The 18329-nt window shown below is 46.3% G+C and overlaps 1 protein-coding gene across 1 annotated transcript in view; it reads left to right on the top strand.

The window, feature by feature from the left end:
* Positions 1–11952: 11952 nt before the first annotated feature.
* LOC126285299 (solute carrier family 15 member 4-like) overlaps positions 11953–18329 on the top strand; it is a 60319-nt gene continuing 53942 nt past the window's right edge. Inside the window, exons 1-3 of the mRNA XM_049984590.1 lie at positions 11953–12991; positions 13108–13409; positions 13897–14074. Coding sequence (XP_049840547.1) covers positions 12512–12991; positions 13108–13409; positions 13897–14074 — 960 coding nt within the window. The 5' untranslated portion in view covers positions 11953–12511. The remainder of the gene's footprint in view (positions 12992–13107; positions 13410–13896; positions 14075–18329) is intronic.

Genomic DNA, 18329 nt, shown 5'->3' with positions numbered 1-18329 from the left:
AAACGAATTCCAGAGCGAGTACTTGACTGGCTGGACTAGGTTTTTTTTCCTTTATTGTTATTTTAAACCTGTTTACAGGCAGGCCTGCAGCAGCATATTACGCCGCCCTTCGGCCGCAGAGAAACATACAAGACAGAAATGATGACAATGTGAGATGAATAGATGGTGGACATATAAACAGAGACAAACACTTTTTAAAATACACGGAGCCGTTCACAGGCGTAGAGTCCAAGATAAAAATTGTTCAGGCACCGGGACACATAGATAGACGAAAGTTGTCACACGCGAATGTAGGTGCACAAAACGAATAACACTGAACCACTTAAGCACAAACGACGGCACACACAGAAACACGAAGCGGTGATCTCCGGCGCGCGAATGTTCACTAACCGTGTACGAGTCCGGGGACCTGCCAAGAGAGGAGGAGGGGGGAGGGTGGGAGAGGGAGAGGGAGAAGGAGAGGGGAGAAACGATGCCATGGGTAGGGGAGACAGGGGGAGGGGAGAAGGGGGGAGCCCGGGGGAAGAGGGGTGGAGGAAGGGGACAGGGGAAAGGAAAGAGAAGGGAGGGAGGGTGCCAAGAGGAGAGGCCACAGGAAGTGGGGGCGGGTAGGATCAAAGTTGATAGGAGGGGTAGATGGAGGGGAGGAGGACATCATCAGGGAGGGGGAGCTGCCGGAAGCCACCTTGGGAGAGGGTAAGGAGGGTGGAGAGATGGAGACCGGGTGGGACATGGGAATACAGGCGCGGCAGCGGGTGGGGTTGGGAGAGGATGGGAGAGACAAGTGGGTGAGGAGGGTCGAGTTTGCAGGAGGTGTACATGATCCATATCCTTTCAAGGAAAAGGAGGAAGTGGGGGAAAGGAATGAGATCGTACAGGATCCGTGTGCAGGAGGGGAGACGGATGCGATAAGTGAGGTGGAGAGCATGGCGTTCAAGGATTTGAAGGGATTTATAAAAGATAGGGGGGTAGAGATCCATGCTGGATGGGCGTAGCAGAGGATAGGGCGGATGAGGGATTTATAGGTGTGGAGGATGGTGGAGGGGTCCAGACCCCACGTACGGCCCGAAAGGAGCTTGAGGAGGCGGAGTTGGGAGTGTGCCTTGGCTTGGATTGTCCGGAGATGGGGGGTCCAGGAGAGGCGACGGTCGAGGGTGATGCCAAGGTACTTGAGGGTGGGAGTGAGGGCGATAGGACAGCCATAGATGGTGAGATAGAAATCAAGGAGGCGGAACGAAGGGGTGGTTTTGCCTACAATGATCGCCTGGGTTTTGGAGGGATTGACCTTGAGCAACCACTGGTTTCACCAAGCAGTGAACCGGTCAAGATGGGATTGGAGAAGGCGTTGGGAGCGCTGCAGGGTGCGGGCAAGGACCAGGAAGGCGGTGTCATCGGCAAACTGGAGAAGGTGGATGGGGGGGTGACGGCGGCGGCATGTCCGCCGTATACAAAAAGTACAGAAGCGGGGAGAGGACGGAGCCTTGGGGTACCCCGGCGGAGGGAAAAAAGGTGTAGGAATCTGTTTTATGGATGGTGACGTAGGAAGGACAGTGGGAGAGAAAGTAGCCGATCAGACAGACGTAGTTAATGGGAAGGGCGAAGGTTTGGAGCTTGAAGAGGAGACCAGAATGCCATATGCGGTCATAAGCTCGTTCGAGGTCCAGAGAGAGGAAGATAGTGGAGCAACGAGAATTAAGCTGGTCGGAAAGGAGATGAGCGAGGTGAAGGAGAAGGTCATCGGAAGAGAAGGACGGACGAAAGCCACTCTGGGAAACCGGAAGGAGGCGGTGCTGGTGGAGATGCTCGTGGATGCGGTGGGAGAGGATAGATTCCAGGACCTTGCTGAAGACCGAGGTAAGGCTGATGGGACGGTAGGAAGAGAAGGCAGATGGCGGTTTGCCAGGTTTAAGGAACATCAGGATACAGGAGGTTTTCCACAGGTCGGGGTAGTAACCGGTAGACAGGACTACATTGTAGAGCCTGGCCAAGGTGGAGAGGAGAGAGGCAAGAGCTTCACGAAGGTGACGATAGGTGACATGATCGTGACCAGGAGTGGTGTTGCGTTTTGTGCGGACTGTAGCAATGAGATCCTGTGTAGTGATTGGGGCATTGAGTTCTGTGTGTGTAATGTTGTCCAAGTACTGGAAACCAGGTGCGAGGGGAGGGATAGAGATGTCAGTTCGATCGCGGACATCCGGGAAGAGCGAGTAATCGAACTGGAGATCATCGGGGATGGAAAAGACATCAGACAGGTAGGAGGCAAAGTGATTGGCCTTACTAAGTGTGTCAGGGAAGGGGTGGTCATCATGGAGAGGGGAGGGTTTAGTTTCGGTAAGGCGACGGAAGGTGGACCAGAACTTGGATGAGTTGATAAGTGAGGGTAGCATTTAAACGGGTGCATGTCTGTCGCCAGTCCCGGCATTTCTTGGCAGCGAGCAAATTACGAATGTGTCGTTGGAGTTGCTGGTGGCGTCGTAGTGTGTCCGGGTCACACGTGTGGAGGAAGGCACGGTAGAGATGGCAGGATTCACGGAGGAGGAGGACGGCCTGTGGGGGTAAGGTAGGGCGGTGGGGGTAGATAGCGACAGTAGGGATGTGGGCCTCCACGGCCTCAAACAAGGTCTGCTGGGGAATGGTGGCGGCATGGGTTACATCGTCAGGGTGACGGTAGGTGAGGGGGTGGCTATCGACCTGGGTGGAGAGGGTATCCCAGTAGGCATTCCAGTTGGCACGGGAATAGTCAAGGACATACTTAGGGGGAGGGTCATGACGAGGGTCGGGACGGGGGCGACGACCGTCTGAAACGGTGAGGAGGATAGGGAGATGGTTGCTACCAATAGGTTCCAGGACATTCACCGTTATGTGGCGAAGGAGGTTGGCGGAGGAAAGGACAACATCAGGAGTGGAGTTGGATTCGGGATGGGTGTGCTTGGGGATGGGGATAAGGTCGCCTTGAAGGGAGGAGAGGAACCGATGCCACCGCCGTAACTGGGGGGCCGAATGACTGTGGATGTTGAGGTCGGAAACGATCACGTAGGAGGAGAAGGTACGGTCAACGTGGGAGAGGAAGTCGAAGGGAATAGGGGCGTTAGGGCAGACATAGATGGTGGCGCAGGTAACGGTAAGGCCGGGGAAGAAGAGACTAAGGATCAGGTGTTCGGTGGGGTCGGGAAGGAGAGGTTGGAGCCGAACAGGGATCTGGCGGTGGTGACTAATGGCAACTCCGCCATGCACAATCGGGAGGGGAAGTGAAGGAGGTATGGCGAAGTGTGAATGGTGTGGTGGGGTTGGAGGAAGGTTTCATTGAGGAGGAAGGCATCCACGCGGTGGGTGGCAAGGGTGTGCAGGAAGAGGTTCTTGTTGGCGGGAAGGGAGCGGATGTTGTTGAAAAGGATATGGTGCTGTCGTGCCATGATAGGGAATTAGACAAGGGTGTCAAGGCGGGAGAAGGAGAAATGGGCCTGGTTGTTGGAGTAGGTGGCGTACATTTTCAGGTGGAAAACGGAACGGGCGGCGAGGGATACCTATTGGAGGGTGTGGGGGCGCTGAAAAGGATGAACATTCTGAAGGACGATGGTGAGGAATCTGATGATGTCCTCAGCGGTAGGGGGTGGAGGAAGGGAATTGCCGGGAGGAGTGGGGGCGTCCAGAGGGCGGACAGGAACGGTGAGCTCAGGAGTGGTAGGAGGGGGTTGGGCTTTACATTTCTGGGAGTAAGTGGGGTGAGGGAGGTTACAGGTATTACAGGAGGGGGGGACTGGAGATTGAGGCACTGCCTGAGAAAGTGGGCTTGCCTACAGTGCGGGCAGGTGGGGGCCCCATGGCACTCAGATGTAGGGTGCGCATTATACCTCAAGCACCTCTGGCAGCGGAAGGATTGAGGAGGGGAACGGGAAGGGTCAACCGGGTAGCGGCGGTAAAAGAGAAGGGCACCCTCCTTCAGGAGACGGTCGATGGAGGGGGCGTGCTCAGAAAAGACCCGCATAAGGCGGGTGGGGCCGGCGCAGTTATGAATGCGGCGAACCGCACGCACCTCCAGATGGGGATGCGCCTTGAGCTCTGCCAACACCTCCTCCTCTGTGATCGCCGGACTAAGCCGAGTGATCACGGCGGTGAGGGTCGGCGGGTGACGCAGGGGTAGGGGTTGGCGGGAGGGAGACGGGGAAGGAGCAGGGGTGAGGGAGGCATTAGGCCCAAAGCGGGTGACTGGGATGCGGGAAAGGAGGTCCGTGTGAGGGTAGGGCTGGGGGAGGAGATGAGCACCAAATCACGGCGAGGAGTAAGGAGGGAGATGGGGGCAACAGGAAAATTCTGGCGAAGGAAGAGGGTGAGGTTCCGGGCTTCAAGAAAGGAGGGAGCAGGACAGGAGAGGAGGCAGCGGTAGGAGGGGGTGGAGGAGGATGAGGAGGGGGGCAGGCGGGGAGACATCTATGGCATCATGAGTTGGGGAAGGGGGACGAGGCGGATCCTTTTTGGGAGTAGAGGAGGCAGGGGTGCCACTGGGGCGCTTGACGGCGGCGGAGGAGGTGTGGGGGATGTGAACGACTGGAATGTGGGGGGGAGTGACAGGTCCCAGTGCTGGAGTCGGCGCCAGAGACGGTGAGGGTGACGGCGAAGGCGACGGTGAAGATGATGACCACATGGGCGAAGGGGAGAGGTGAGTGTGAGCTGTAGCTCTCTGGGCAACCACCCTAGCAGGGGCCACAGAAACAGAAGGAGCAGGGGGAGGGAGGGGAGGGAAGGGGTAGGAGGAGGCACGGGAGGGAGGAGCCGGGGATGGGGCGACAAATAGGGAGGGAGATGGGAGAGTGAGGAGTGGGGGGATGGACTGAGGGGGGAGTGAAGCGGCACACCATTTGATAGTGGTGGCAGCAGCTGAGGGGGAGGTGTAGACGATGGCAGTGGTGGTGGCTGTAGAGGAGGTGGTGGGGTTTGACATTATGATGAGAGGAAAAACACAGGACAAGACAAGGAAATGAGAGACGGGCAGGGCGACGAGAGACACTGAGTAGAAGGTGACAGAGAACGAAGGAGACTGGGGCCGAAGACCCACTCTGCTGTTGCTGGCGGTGGGGGTGACCCGGTTGGCTGGCCGGTGGTCACGCCTCCACTGCTGCTGCTACTGGAGGCAGCTAGAACCACCGCTGGCTGCTGGCTGCGACCAGGGCTGGCGGGGACCGGCGCTGGCGGGGACCGGCGCTGGCGGGGACCCGCGCTGGCGGGCTGCTGGCGAGACCGCTGCTGGCGGGAACCGGCGCTGGCGGGCTGCTGGTGGGGACCGCTGCTTCCGGGAACCGCTTCTGGCTGCTGGCTGCTGGCTGCTCGTGGGGACCGCTGCACATTGACGGACGGGCTGGCTGGCTGGCTGGCTGGCTGGCTGGCTGGCTGACACCTGCAACACCTATCACTTCGATTGGTACCGCAACAGCACAATCGAAGGGCGGTATTCAAGCGAATTACCGCCGAAGAATGTGCTGGACTAGGGCAGAGCGGGTCCCTATATACCAAACCGGAGGGAGAGGTTATTGGCGCCCTCGCTGCGCGAGAGCCGCTGCGCGGAATAGCCGCCGCAGAGGCGGAGCCCTCTATGGGCTGACCACGTCCATTTGTTCTGCCATGTGTTCGACTTCCGCGGCGGAATGTACTAGAATGGCCACCATCATCGGACACTATTCCACCTGCTCCATCCATCTCAGCATCCAGTGCCAAAGGAAGACCGCAACAGCAACAGCAGGCGGTGGGCGTGATGAGAGACCGTCTGTCAACTTGGCACTTGCATGTATATAATTCGAGGTCCAGACGGAATGCAGCGGCGATATCACAATCGACTTCGCCACTGTGATGTGCACGGTGATCCTTTTGTGTCTCTTCCCCCAGATTCACAGACCACGAGGAGAGCACAGCCACAGCAGCCGATCACTGAATTTGCTAAAATGTTTCATTCACAGAAGTTGGTCATGCTCTCATAAATGTATCCCCAATCCCATAATGTAAAAGCAACTGAAATCACTCAACAGAGGAAAGTCCACTGGACCCGACAGAATATCAATTCGATTCTGCACAGAGTACGCGAAAGAACTTGCCCCCCTTCTAACAGCCGTATACCGCAAATCTCTAGAGGAACGGAAGGTTCCAAATGATTGGAAAAGAGCACAGGTAGTCCCAGCCTTCAAAAAGGGTCGACGAGCAGATGCGCAAAACTATAGACCTATATCTCTGACGTCGATCTGTTGTAGAATTTTAGAACATGTTTTTTGCTCGAGTATCATGTCGTTTTTGGAAACCCAGAATCTACTCTGTAGGAATCAACATGGATTCCGGAAACAGCGATCGTGTGAGACCCAACTCGCTTTATTTGTTCATGAGACCCAGAAATTATTAGATACAGGCTCCCAGGTAGATGCTATTTTCCTAGACTTCCGGAAGGCGTTCGATACAGTTCCGCACTGTCGCCTGATAAACAAAGTAAGAGCCTACGGAATAACAGACCAGCTGTGTGGCTGGATTGGAGAGTTTTTAGCAAACAGAACACAGCATGTTGTTATCAATGGAGAGACGTCTACAGACGTTAAAGTAACCTCTGGCGTGCCACAGGAGAGTGTTATGGGACCATTGCTTTTCACAATATATATAAAAGACCAAGTAGATAGTGTCGGAAGTTCCATGCGGCTTTTCGCGGATGATGCTGTAGTATACAGAGAAGTTGCAGCATTAGAAAATTGTAGTGAAATGCAGGAAGATCTGCAGCGGATAGGCACTTGGTGTAGGGAGTGGCAACTGACCCATGACATAGACAAATGTAATGTATTGCGAATACATAGAAAGAAGGATCCTTTATTGTATGAGTATATGATAGCGCAACAAACACTGGTAGCAGTTACTTCTGTAAAATATCTGGAAGTATGCGTGCGGAACGATTTGAAATGGAATGATCATATAAAATTAATGGTTGGTAAGGCGGGTACCAGGTTGAGATTCATTGGGAGAGTCGTTAGAAAATGTAGTCCATCAACAAGGATGGTGACTTACAAAACACTCGTTCGACCTATACTTGAGTATTGCTCATCAGTGTGGGATCCGTACCAGATCGGGTTGACGGAGGAGATAGAGAAGATCCAAAGAAGAGCGGCGCGTTTCGTCACAGGGATATTTGGTGATGGAGATGTTTAGCAAACTCAAGTGGCAGACTCTGCAAGAGAGGCGCTCTGCATCGCGGTGTAGCTTGCTCGCCAGGTTTCGAGAGGGTGCGTTTCTGGATGAGGTATCGAATATACTGCTTCCCCCTACTTATACCTCCCGTGGAGATCACGAATGTAAAATTAGAGAGATTCGAGCGCGCACGGAGGCTTTCAGACAGTCGTTCTTCTCGCGAACCATACGCGACTGGAACAGAAAAGGGAGGTAATGACAGTGGCAAGTAAAGTGCCCTCCGTCACACACCGTTGGGTGGCTTGCGCAGTATGAATGTAGATGTAGAATGTGAAGATAGTTTGTGAACTGCAACAGTTTATCTCTTCTGAATGATGTGATTCTGCTTCACACGCCAATCGAACAGACAAGATGTTAATCCCCGCCTCCCTTCAGTAGCTGGTGTTAAGTCTTCTAGATAGATGTAATTGAGGAACAGGTTGTACTAAGCAGTTAGCACGCCAACATTGTGCGTGACTTGGTTTAGACAAGCGAACAGAACGTGTGACGGCGCAATGTCACAATCAGCGCGTTCTGCTGGTCAGATTCTGATACTCCATGGCAACGCCTCAATATAGATGTTGCTGGCCCCTTTTAAGCAAACAGGTTGATTGATTATTGTCAATGCCTACAGCAAATAACCTTTTGTTATTCAACTGCATTCGACCAAGGCCTCCAGCACTATCGAGGCGCTCGCTGTATTTTCTCTCGAAGGCTTGCCAGAACAATTGTTTCTGACAGTGGACCTCCTTTTTCTTCCAAGGAATTTGCACAGTTTTGCGAACACAATGGAATAGAGCATGTCAGTACAGCACATTCTCGCCACAGCAAGGTGGAACTTTCGTTCGAACGTTCAGGACACAATTGTAGATACTTCGAACATCAAATTCACGTGAAGTTGCATTACTGATGGTTCTGAGTTCATATCGTATGTTGCCTGCCTCTGCCTTTTCACTGGCAGAACATTGGCGTGGGACGTTGCTACATTTACTTCGACCTCACTGCTCTGTTCCAGCTTCAGACTTCACAGCAAGGTTTCATCCGAAAGTCAGAGTTCAATATGAAGTGTACAAGAAGCCACATTTAGGGAATCCGGTGTTTGCTCTCAGATCAGCTGGCAGAGCGCAGTATACTGTTCACGCCAGTGCAGGCACATGTAAGCGCCACCAAAATCACGTACGGTTCTGTGAGCTCAGTGATCTTGCGATGGATCAAAACTGTTTCGTATTTCTTCGCTGCACAACGTCCGTCTGCCATGATGCAGTCACATTCGTCCACTGCAATGCAGTCACCTACACACCTTACCGAGCAGCTTCCTCCACCTGCAGCTGTCTCACTGTTGGAAGTCTCCAACTGCCCACCTGTGACATCATTGCCCTCAGTGCTGCAGATCGCCTCTCACACGGACGTCGACGCCATTGCCATCGGCTAGTCCCCAGCAAACTCTGCAGCACGCTCCATGCTTCTACCTGTGACATCGAAAGCATCCTTGATTTTCAGGGGCAGGTTCCCTGGCGCTCCCAGGACGCAATATGGGGATGCATGTTGGTCTGCACTGCAAGAGGTACGGGATCGGCTAGCATCCAATTGGCCACACTTTCAGATGCGTGCCACCAGTTACGCCACCTTGTTACCTCCAGGCGCAACTGCGGCATGAGGGCACTACCACGAACGATTACGCTACTGCAAGATCTCCTCGCTGGATCTCTAGCTGCCGGTGTGCTTAAGTTCGTACATTTATGCACTGATCCCTATTTCGTGTGTCTGCCAGTTGAATAACATTTACAGACTTTCACTGTGGCCAAGGCTAGACATCTACTGGACAGACGCAGTATTGAAGTATGACAGATCTATAAATCTTTGAAATCTGTATAACTTTCTACATCAAATCTACTATTAGCAACTGCTGCTTCATATTCAGCAAAAAAAGTTTGTATTATTTTCACTATTTGATCTTAGATATAGAATACGTTCTTGCTTGCTGCATATTCGCTGTTCGTGCAGTAAAACTGCAGTATTAATTTATTACTTCCTTACTGCTTATTGTATTAGCAGAATATTTTGCAGTGTGTCCAAATATAGCACACCAGTACCTGCAAAATTATATCATTGAATCACACATTGTTTAGGAGATTTGGCATCAAAAACATTGAGATGCATGAAGAATTAGCTTTTGCTTGAGACAGTGTGCAAATTACCCAGAATATAATCATCCAGTGTTTGATAATGACAGCACTTAACAGCTCGCACTAAACTGTAAATATAGATTTTAAAACTTTTCTCATTTGTGTGCTTAACATGAAATATTGAACATATTAATTCATTTGTAAAGTTGGGTTGGGTTGTTTGGGGAAGGAGACCAGACAGCGAGGTCATCGGTCTCATCGGATTAGTGAAGGACGGGGAAGGAAGTCGGCCGTGCCCTTTCAAAGGAACCATCCCGGAATTTGCCTGGAGCGATTTAGGGAAGTCACGGAAAGCCTAAATCAGGATGGCCGGACGCGGGATTGAACCGTCGTCCTCCCGAATGCGAGTCCAGTGTCTAACCACTGCGCCACCTCGCTCGGTATTTGTAAAGTAAGCAGTAATTTAAAGCTGTTTCACGCATGGGAGCACGATGTTTAAAGACTCGTATGTTTACTGGTATATAATTATTACACATAGCTGATGTCTAGTATAGAAATCAACGTAAGTTCATGTGAATTTCTAATAAATAACAAGGAAAACTCAGTCCACCAGAGTGGACTATGAAGAGTTAGTCAACACTGTAGCCCTGGATGACATTTTGCTGAAATTTTTACAAATATGTAGACAGAAGATGAATATTAAACTAGAATGCATTTTCAATGACATAATGGTTCTGAATATAGACATATCCAAAGGGTTCTTAGAAAGGAATTGTGTTTTTAATGACCAAATGTGAAATCAGTAGAAAATCTAAAACCACTTGTGTTGCCCAGAAGTGACTACAAGACGTTTGTCAATATCCAGGCAGACAGGTTGGAAACAGTAATGATAATTGTAAGAGGACATCACCAAAGAAGCGTAGGCAAAGACTGGCCAATCTTCTAGACAGTGTGCAAGTATAGAGAAATTATAGTAACAGCAAAAACACACAGAATAGAAAGTGCAACAGTCCAGGTGGACTTCATAAGGAGCTTTTTCAGAGTCAGTCATCAGCTCCTGTTGCACAATATGCTGCAAATGGGTTTCTGACAATGGTTTATCAGCACCGTCCACAAAATGTTAAAGAACACTTTTTAGTAAATGGACAAACAGGAAAGGAAGTTAAGATAAGTAGTTTCATGATGTAAGGCTGCCTTATGACTATGGTACTTGCTCTATAACCATTGAGTCATCACTTGTCACCATGATGCAACAGCTACAAGTGTTAAACATATACACCAGAAAATAGCCTAAAACTCCAGTCTGCATACACATAGGTGCTAAGAATAACTCTGGTGAATTAGTGCTGAAGTTTTGAATCCAAGTATTCAGTTTGTTTATGGATTTATTTATTCATTTATCTTTAAGCATTTGGAGCAATTGATGATGTCATGAGTAATGTAGAAGAGGTTTTATAAAGTGTGATTGTCGTTTTAAGAGGCAAACTTACATACACTATCGTTCTACACATAATTAAAGTACATATAATGAAAGAACACATACGATAAAACAACATAGGTGATACATAGAGATTTATCCACACAGATGATTGTGAAATATGGAACTAAATACTGATAAATTACTGAGTCTCACATAAAAAAGAGTAAAGGGCAGACACGAAAATTTCCCAATGTGGCTGATAGTAAAATATGAACTGAACATTATTTAGTTACTTGCATATTCATTTTATACATAAAACAAGATTCCAGAGAGAACAAAAAACCTAGAAAGAAAATACAAAAAAACTATATTGTGAGTTATTTAGCAAATCAGGTCTAGTTTTGAAGAATTGTCAAATTCTTTAAGAGTGAGAAAAGGTTTTTCTTTCAGCCATTTTTGAGACTTTTTTTTAAAGACATTAATAGAGACAAATTGTGCCTGTGCAAGTAGTGTGTTGAAAAGCTGTATTCCTACATATTCATAACTGCCTTTCTATGGGTTGTAATTGTTAAGGTTTTATTTTATGTACAAAAGATAGCTGGCTATGAAAAGAAATGGAACTGTCATTATCTCTAATCCTACTGAATAAGGTCTTGTTAGTTCTGGTATTCGCAGAGATGCTCCTCATGGCTTTCTTCTATCAGATCAAAATATTCCTAGTCCTTGAAGAGCTATTCCATAGAAGAATGCCATAGCTTAGATGACAATTAAAGAACACATAACAGGAATTAATCAGTAGTTTCTTAGAAACAGATATGCATAATTTTTTCAGTATACAGATAATTCATGAAAGCTTTCGAAATATATAGTGTATGTGACTCTTCCAACTTAATTTTGTACTGAGGTATATGCCAAGGTGTTCGGTAGAAGTGGACGCAGCACGAACACTGGATAAACTGAAAGAGATATTTATTGCCTTTTCGTAGTTAATGGCTCACTCATTGGCTTCAAAACACATATTGGATGATCCGAGGAAAACTACTTTGCTCCTTCAGTTTATTTATGTCCTTCCCAGAATTTATGAAAGCTTAGTCATCAGCATAAACCAGAAACATTCATGGCATATTTATTTATAAATATTATAAGCGGTAGTGGCCCACGCGCTGATCCTCGGGGACACCTCTAGTAACATTCAGTAACTGTGGACTTTGGCCATTGTAGCTTAGAGTTTGTTGCCTGATGCTGAGATAAGATTTAATGAGGCAGAAGTCCAGGTCTCTAATGCCGCGACACCACAGTTTCTCCAATAATATTCTGTGGTTTACAGGAACAAATGCCTTGCTCTACTCCACTAGTATGGCTTCAGCAATATAATGAGGATTCAGTAGAGAAACCTTCAAATAGCTCTTTGTTTGGATCCCTTATTTTTACCTCCATGTTGAATCCATCAGGCCTGCGTATCATACTATGACGGCCAACAGGAACTATGTAAAGTAAACAAAAATATACCTCTTTGTTCTGCAATGATGTTAAGCGTTAACTCTGGCGACAACGATTGACGTACAAGCCGTGTTGTTGCTGTTTTGAGTGTAGGGTTGCACGTAAACCGGATCGTTACGTAAATAAAACTAGGGAAAAGCCGTAATGTTGTTATGTAGTATGACATGTTGCAAGAATGCAATTTTCAGAAAAGTCGTGTCAGTTTTCGTGTATTTTTATGCGTCCGGAGATTGTTTCCTACATTAACTCGCTCAAGTCATATGACCGCAGTTGAAAGATGACGGATATGGAAACAGAGTCTACTCCTTTACTTTTTAGGCCGCAGCAGGGTGGACCTTTACCATGGGACCCTAGAAGAAGCCGAATTGCAGGCGTTGTCGTTTTGATAACTTTGACTCTTGAACGGCTGGCATTCTATGCGCTTGTAGCAAATTTATTTGTTTTCCTAAGTCTTGGCGGGTGGTCACCGCGTGCAGCGATGACAGCTGTGCTGATGCTTGTTGGTGTTGCGCATTTTTCAGCTGTTGGTGGCGGATGGTTGGCGGATGCTCTCATTGGGAGGTACTGGGCCTTAGTGACCGGGTTAGCGTTGTATACCTTAGGTTTTTGTTTGTTGGCAACCGCCGCAGCGGGTTTGCTGTGCGTTAGGGATCCAACTAAACCACACTGCCTGTACGAGATGTATGCAATATTAATTGCAATAGGCATTGCAGCCGGGACAGTTCGAGCAAATTTTCCCTCCTTTGGAGCTGAGCAGGTAAGTGATAATCAGATGTTACTTTGGAGAGGAACTACAGAAAGAACTATATTATAAAGTACCCTTGGATGTGTCTTGAAGTTTCTTATTCACTGTAATTTTGTGTACTGTTGTAGGTCAAGTATGGGGGAACAGATTCTTTGAGGAAGTTCTTTAACTGGTATTACTGGTGTGTCAATATTGGTAGCCTTTTGGGAGTTGGTGCACTGTCTTATGTGGCACTAGATATGACTCATGGATTTCTTCGTGCCTTCATCGGCACATCTGCCTGTCTTGCTCTAGCATTGGTGCTCTTTGCTTGCGGTAGACCGTATTATTTAGTGCATCGTCCTGCTGGGTCAGTGCTCAAGAATATTCTCTGCATACTGCGTGAGGCTATTGTTGGACGTTGTCACTTACGCACTACGAGTATTCAAAGGTGAGCAACCATATGTCTGCATCCCTTAAGTCTTATTACAGATTAACGTAGTGAATATGGTAAACTAAGTAGAGAAGTCAGAAATATGTAAAAGAATCAAGAGATCGTAGACAGTAGGCTCTTGCTATTATGAATGATATTAAAGATACCAAGCGTGATTTTTTTTTTTTTTTTTTTCTCCGAAGATTCATGTTCCTGCAGTAGCCTTTATGAACTGTTATTTGATGTGGTGGGCATATAGAGTCCCAATTATTTCCTTCATTAGATGCTGGAGCTATGGTCCCTATTTGCAGTGATTTCATAGCACATCATTATAATGTGACAAGTAGTAGTATTTTATTTACAGTAGTACTAATCATTTGTGGAGGCTTAGTATTCAGCCATATATTTTATAGTAAAAATGTTGTGATGCAATAGGTTACGACCTCAGGTAGGCTCACTTGTAGTATCATTACCTTCTTTTGTTTAAGCTGTTTCATTTTTATAGTTCTCCTGTTGTTGGGAGGCGATCACAGCGTAATCTTCCCTCGCCTTCATGGCTGGACTATGCCAAAATCCGATATGGTGGCACTCATCATGATTCTGCTGTAGAAGATGTCAAGAGACTAGGAGCTATCTTGTTACTTTTTGTTTGCCTTTCTCCATACTGGCTAGTATTTTTTCAGGTGAGCATTCACTGTACTGTTTATTTCAGTTGTATGGGTAAGTAAATCCACTTATTCTTAATGTAGTCTGATAGTGCTTTTATACCTGGATCAGAATAACAAAATGATTGACAGCTAGTTTTTTTATGGGACAGCAACCATATCGACAGCCAATTGCATCATGAGTTTGGTCACACCTTCTGTCCTCTGCACGGTTGTTATGTTGCTCTCCTCCCTCAGTTGCTGTTTAGCAGTCAGCTGTGGATGACAGTCGTGGTCTGCCACAGAATTATGATTTGTTATTGTTTCTCTGTCTGGTATGTATCTTTAATAGAATGTGTGGAGCTAACTGGCAAATTGCTTTGCAGTGCCTTAACATGTAACATATAAACACACTCAGTATGGAACTGGACAGCTGCCACTACTGGAGCCACATTTTGCTACTGCATAACAGTAAACTGACAACATCCCACCTTCCATGCTCAGCTGTCCATCATTCATTATTCTGATCCAGGTATAGTGGTAATCATAAGGAACACACATGTAATTTAGGTACAGTGATGTAAATAACAGAGCATTTCATTGATTTTGTCATAAGCTAAGTAACAGCCTGTTACATAATGTGGTTACAATGCGATTCACACCCTGTGTATCCCCCCTCCCCATTCTCCCCGCCCCTTCTCAGATATCCTTGTCTGTCTTCCCCCTTTTCTCCAACTGCCAATGCTGCAGTGTGACGGGGTGCACAGTTTTCATAGAGGGGAGGGGTAGCACAGAAAACTCTCTAATAGGTTGATTTATTGTTACCAGAATGAAATTAATGTTAGTTTCTGTGTCGCACACAAGAACGCAAGATTTGGGAACGGGGAGGAGGGGGGGGGGGGGCACTAAGGAAAGTGTATAGAAGTGTAGAAGGGGAATATATTGGAGTTCTATGCACAATCAGTGACTTTTTGCCCTGATGTCAGTGATGCATTGTAGCATAAGCTTGAAACACAGCAAAACTGTTACTGCTCTGCTGATGCTGACAAACCACAGAAATCGTTCATAGAATGGACAAGGCACACACAACTTGCTTGGTGATTTTCAAGACAACATGCAAACATGGTCTTTTGTTAGAGTCAACTGTGGGATCTGGCCCATAGGTGGTTGGATAGGGTATCAGCATGTTGTGCTGTTGGCTGACAGTGAAATGAACACCTGTAATTTAGTTCGTGGTTTTCAGCATATCTCTCCCTCACATGGGTCAAGCAAACCATTGACCTCTTCTACTGCCCTTCTTTGTATGTGTTCAGTATCCTTGTTAGCACTGTTTAGTGACATGTAAGTAGTTTCCTTTGTAGATTGACAGTGTTTCCCCAATATTGTGTCAATGGACCCAAGTCTTACCACCTTCTTTACCTACAGCTAAGTCCATGTGATTGTTCAATTTAATATCCCTACAGACCATTGCACCCAGGTACTTCTAAGAGTTGACTGATTCCATTTGTGGCTCATTGATATTGTAGTCATAGGGTGCTACAATTTTTTTGTTTTGTTCTGTGAAGCATATACAATTTTATATATATGTATGTTTAAGGCAGTCTTTGTACCACTTTGAAGTTTTATCAAGATCTGTCTGAATATTTGTGCAGTTGGTTTCAGTCAGCAGTTCATTGTATAAGGGGCAATCAAATGAAAATGAGGCAGATGACAAAAAAAGTATGTAAACTGTTCATTATTTTGAAAGTGATCACAGTTGCTGTTAATACATTTAGCCTGCTGACAGACAAGTTAGTGAGTGCTGTCATGGAAAAATGTTTGCTTGTGCCTGCAGAGCCACCATTGCTCCCAGGTGTGCACCTCTTCATCGAAAGTAAATCTACAAGAGGCAGATTGGAACTGTGTGGAGTCTGTGTAAGGGCTCCTCAGCAAAACTCGTGCAGCGTAGTCTTAACAACCTGCCAACAAAATGCCCACCCACACGCTGCCAATGTTGTTTAGACTACTCTGCAGAAGTTTCACTGGGAAGTACTTATACATCCTTCTTATAGTTCCAATCTCTCAACTTTCCAGCGTAAAGTCAAATGCTGGCACACCAGTCGGGAACATTAGAGCAGAGAGGGCCATGAAAGATACAGCCAATTGCATGCAGACTGAGCCCTCTCTAGGATGGTAATGTGATGCCAGCACCCTCTACGTGAAGAGAACTTAAGCGCTGCACTTGACTGGTCACCCATTTCTACAGCACCAAGTTCAAGAATAACATCGAGACTAGTCATTTCACTTCTACTATGTAGCATATCCTGTACTGAAGGGATTTATTATTTTGTCCGTTGCCCTTCACTATGGACACATCTGTTTAGCATAAAGTTAAGTGTTGTAATCATTTCCTTTTGGTAATGAAACTCTTTAATATGATTTGCTTGAATTGTTGTCTAGTGGACTAAGAAGAGGTTTCCTAGATACCCAATTTTTGACAACTAGGTAGAATACAACACTCCCCATCGGATTTCCATGTTATTGGAGTCTTGAAGAAAGAAATTCGTGTCAGTCAATATACTTTGGATGAAGGATATAAGCACAGTTCCACAAACATTTTTCCGTAAAGTTATTGACCATCTTGTACACTGTGGGATAAATGCATTAATGGCTATGAGAATTACTCTTGAAATAATACACAATTTACTTTACTTCTTTCCATCAGTCGCATTTTCATTTGCCTGCTCCTATTTGAAAATAAAAAATCTGAAGTTACTATTAATGTCGTCAGCAAGATCATTAATGTATGACATGAACAGCAAGGATCCCAACACATTTCCCTGGGGCACACATGAAGTTAATTCTACATCTATTGATGACTCTCCATCCAAAATAACACACAGCTTGTCACTACCAATGAAACTTCAGTCTAGTAACAAATTTCATTTGATACCCTCAGACTTCAAGAAAAATATAATAATTCCATTGCAAAGAAAGTAGGTGTGGAAATTACCAAACTATCAGTTTAATAGGTCATGGATTCAAAATACTAACATAAATTCTGAAGAAATGATGGAACATGTGAGGCAATACTGACCATACGAATTATCTTAGAAAAAAGATTAAGGAAACAAACCTACATTTCTAGCATGTGTAGACTTAGAGAGAGCCTCTGACAATGTTGACTGTTTTTCAAATTCTATAGGTGGCAGGGGTAAAATACAGGGAGCGAAAGGCTATTTACAATTTGTACAGAAACCGGATGGCAGTTATAAGAGTTGAGGGGTATGAAAGGGAAGCAGTGGTTGGGAAGGGAGTGAGACAGGGTTGTAGCCTCTCCCTGATATTATTCAATCTGTATATTGAGCAAGTGGTAAAGGAAACAAAAGAAAAATTTGGAGTAGAAATAAAGACTTTGTGGTTTGCCAATGACATTGTAATTCTGCTGGAGACAGCAAAAGACCTTCAAGAGCAGTTGAATGGCATGGACAGTGTCTTGAAAGGAGGATGTAAGATGAACATCAATGAAAGCAATACAGGGATAATGGAATGTAGTCGAATTAAATTGGATAATGCTGAGGGAATTAGATTAGGAAATGAGACAGTTAAAGTAGTAAATGAGTTTTGCTATTTGGAAAGCAAAATGACTGATGATGGTTGAAGTAGAGAGGATATAAAATGTAGACTGGCAATGGCAAGGAAAGCATTTCTGAAGGAATTTGTTAACATAGAGTATAGATTTAAGTGTCAGAAAGTCGTTTCTGAAAGTATTTATATGGAGTGTAGCCATGTATGGAAGTGAAACATGGATGATAAATAGTTTAGACAAGAAGAGAATAAAAGCTTTAAAAATGTGGTGCTACATAAAAATGCTGAAGATTAGATGGGTAGATCACATAACTAATGAGGAGGTACTGAAGAGAGTTGGGGAGAAGAGGAATTTGTGGCACAACTTGACTAGAAGAATGGATCGGTTGGTAGGGCATGTTCTGAGGCATCAAATGATCACCAGCTTAGTATTGGATGGCAGTGTGGAGAGCAAAAATCATAGAGGCAGACTAAGAGATGAATACGCTAAGCAGATTCAGAAGGATGGAGGTGGCAGTAGTTACTTGGAGATGAAGAAACTTGCACAGCATAGAATAGCATGGTGAACTGCATCAAACCAGTCTCTGGACTGAAGACCACAGTTCAATGATTTCTAGAAGTCAAGAAATACTGCAGCTGTGTGACAATCTTCATCAAGTCTTTCAGAACGTTATTTGAGAAAAGTGCAAGTGCAAGTGGAAGTTCACATGGTTGACATTTTTGGAAT

This window comes from Schistocerca gregaria, chromosome 8 (assembly GCF_023897955.1).
Source record: "Schistocerca gregaria isolate iqSchGreg1 chromosome 8, iqSchGreg1.2, whole genome shotgun sequence".
Classification (NCBI taxonomy): Eukaryota; Metazoa; Arthropoda; class Insecta; order Orthoptera; family Acrididae; genus Schistocerca; species Schistocerca gregaria.
The sequence above is the reverse complement of the archived record's forward strand: the minus strand, read 5'-3'. Positions and strand labels throughout refer to the sequence as shown.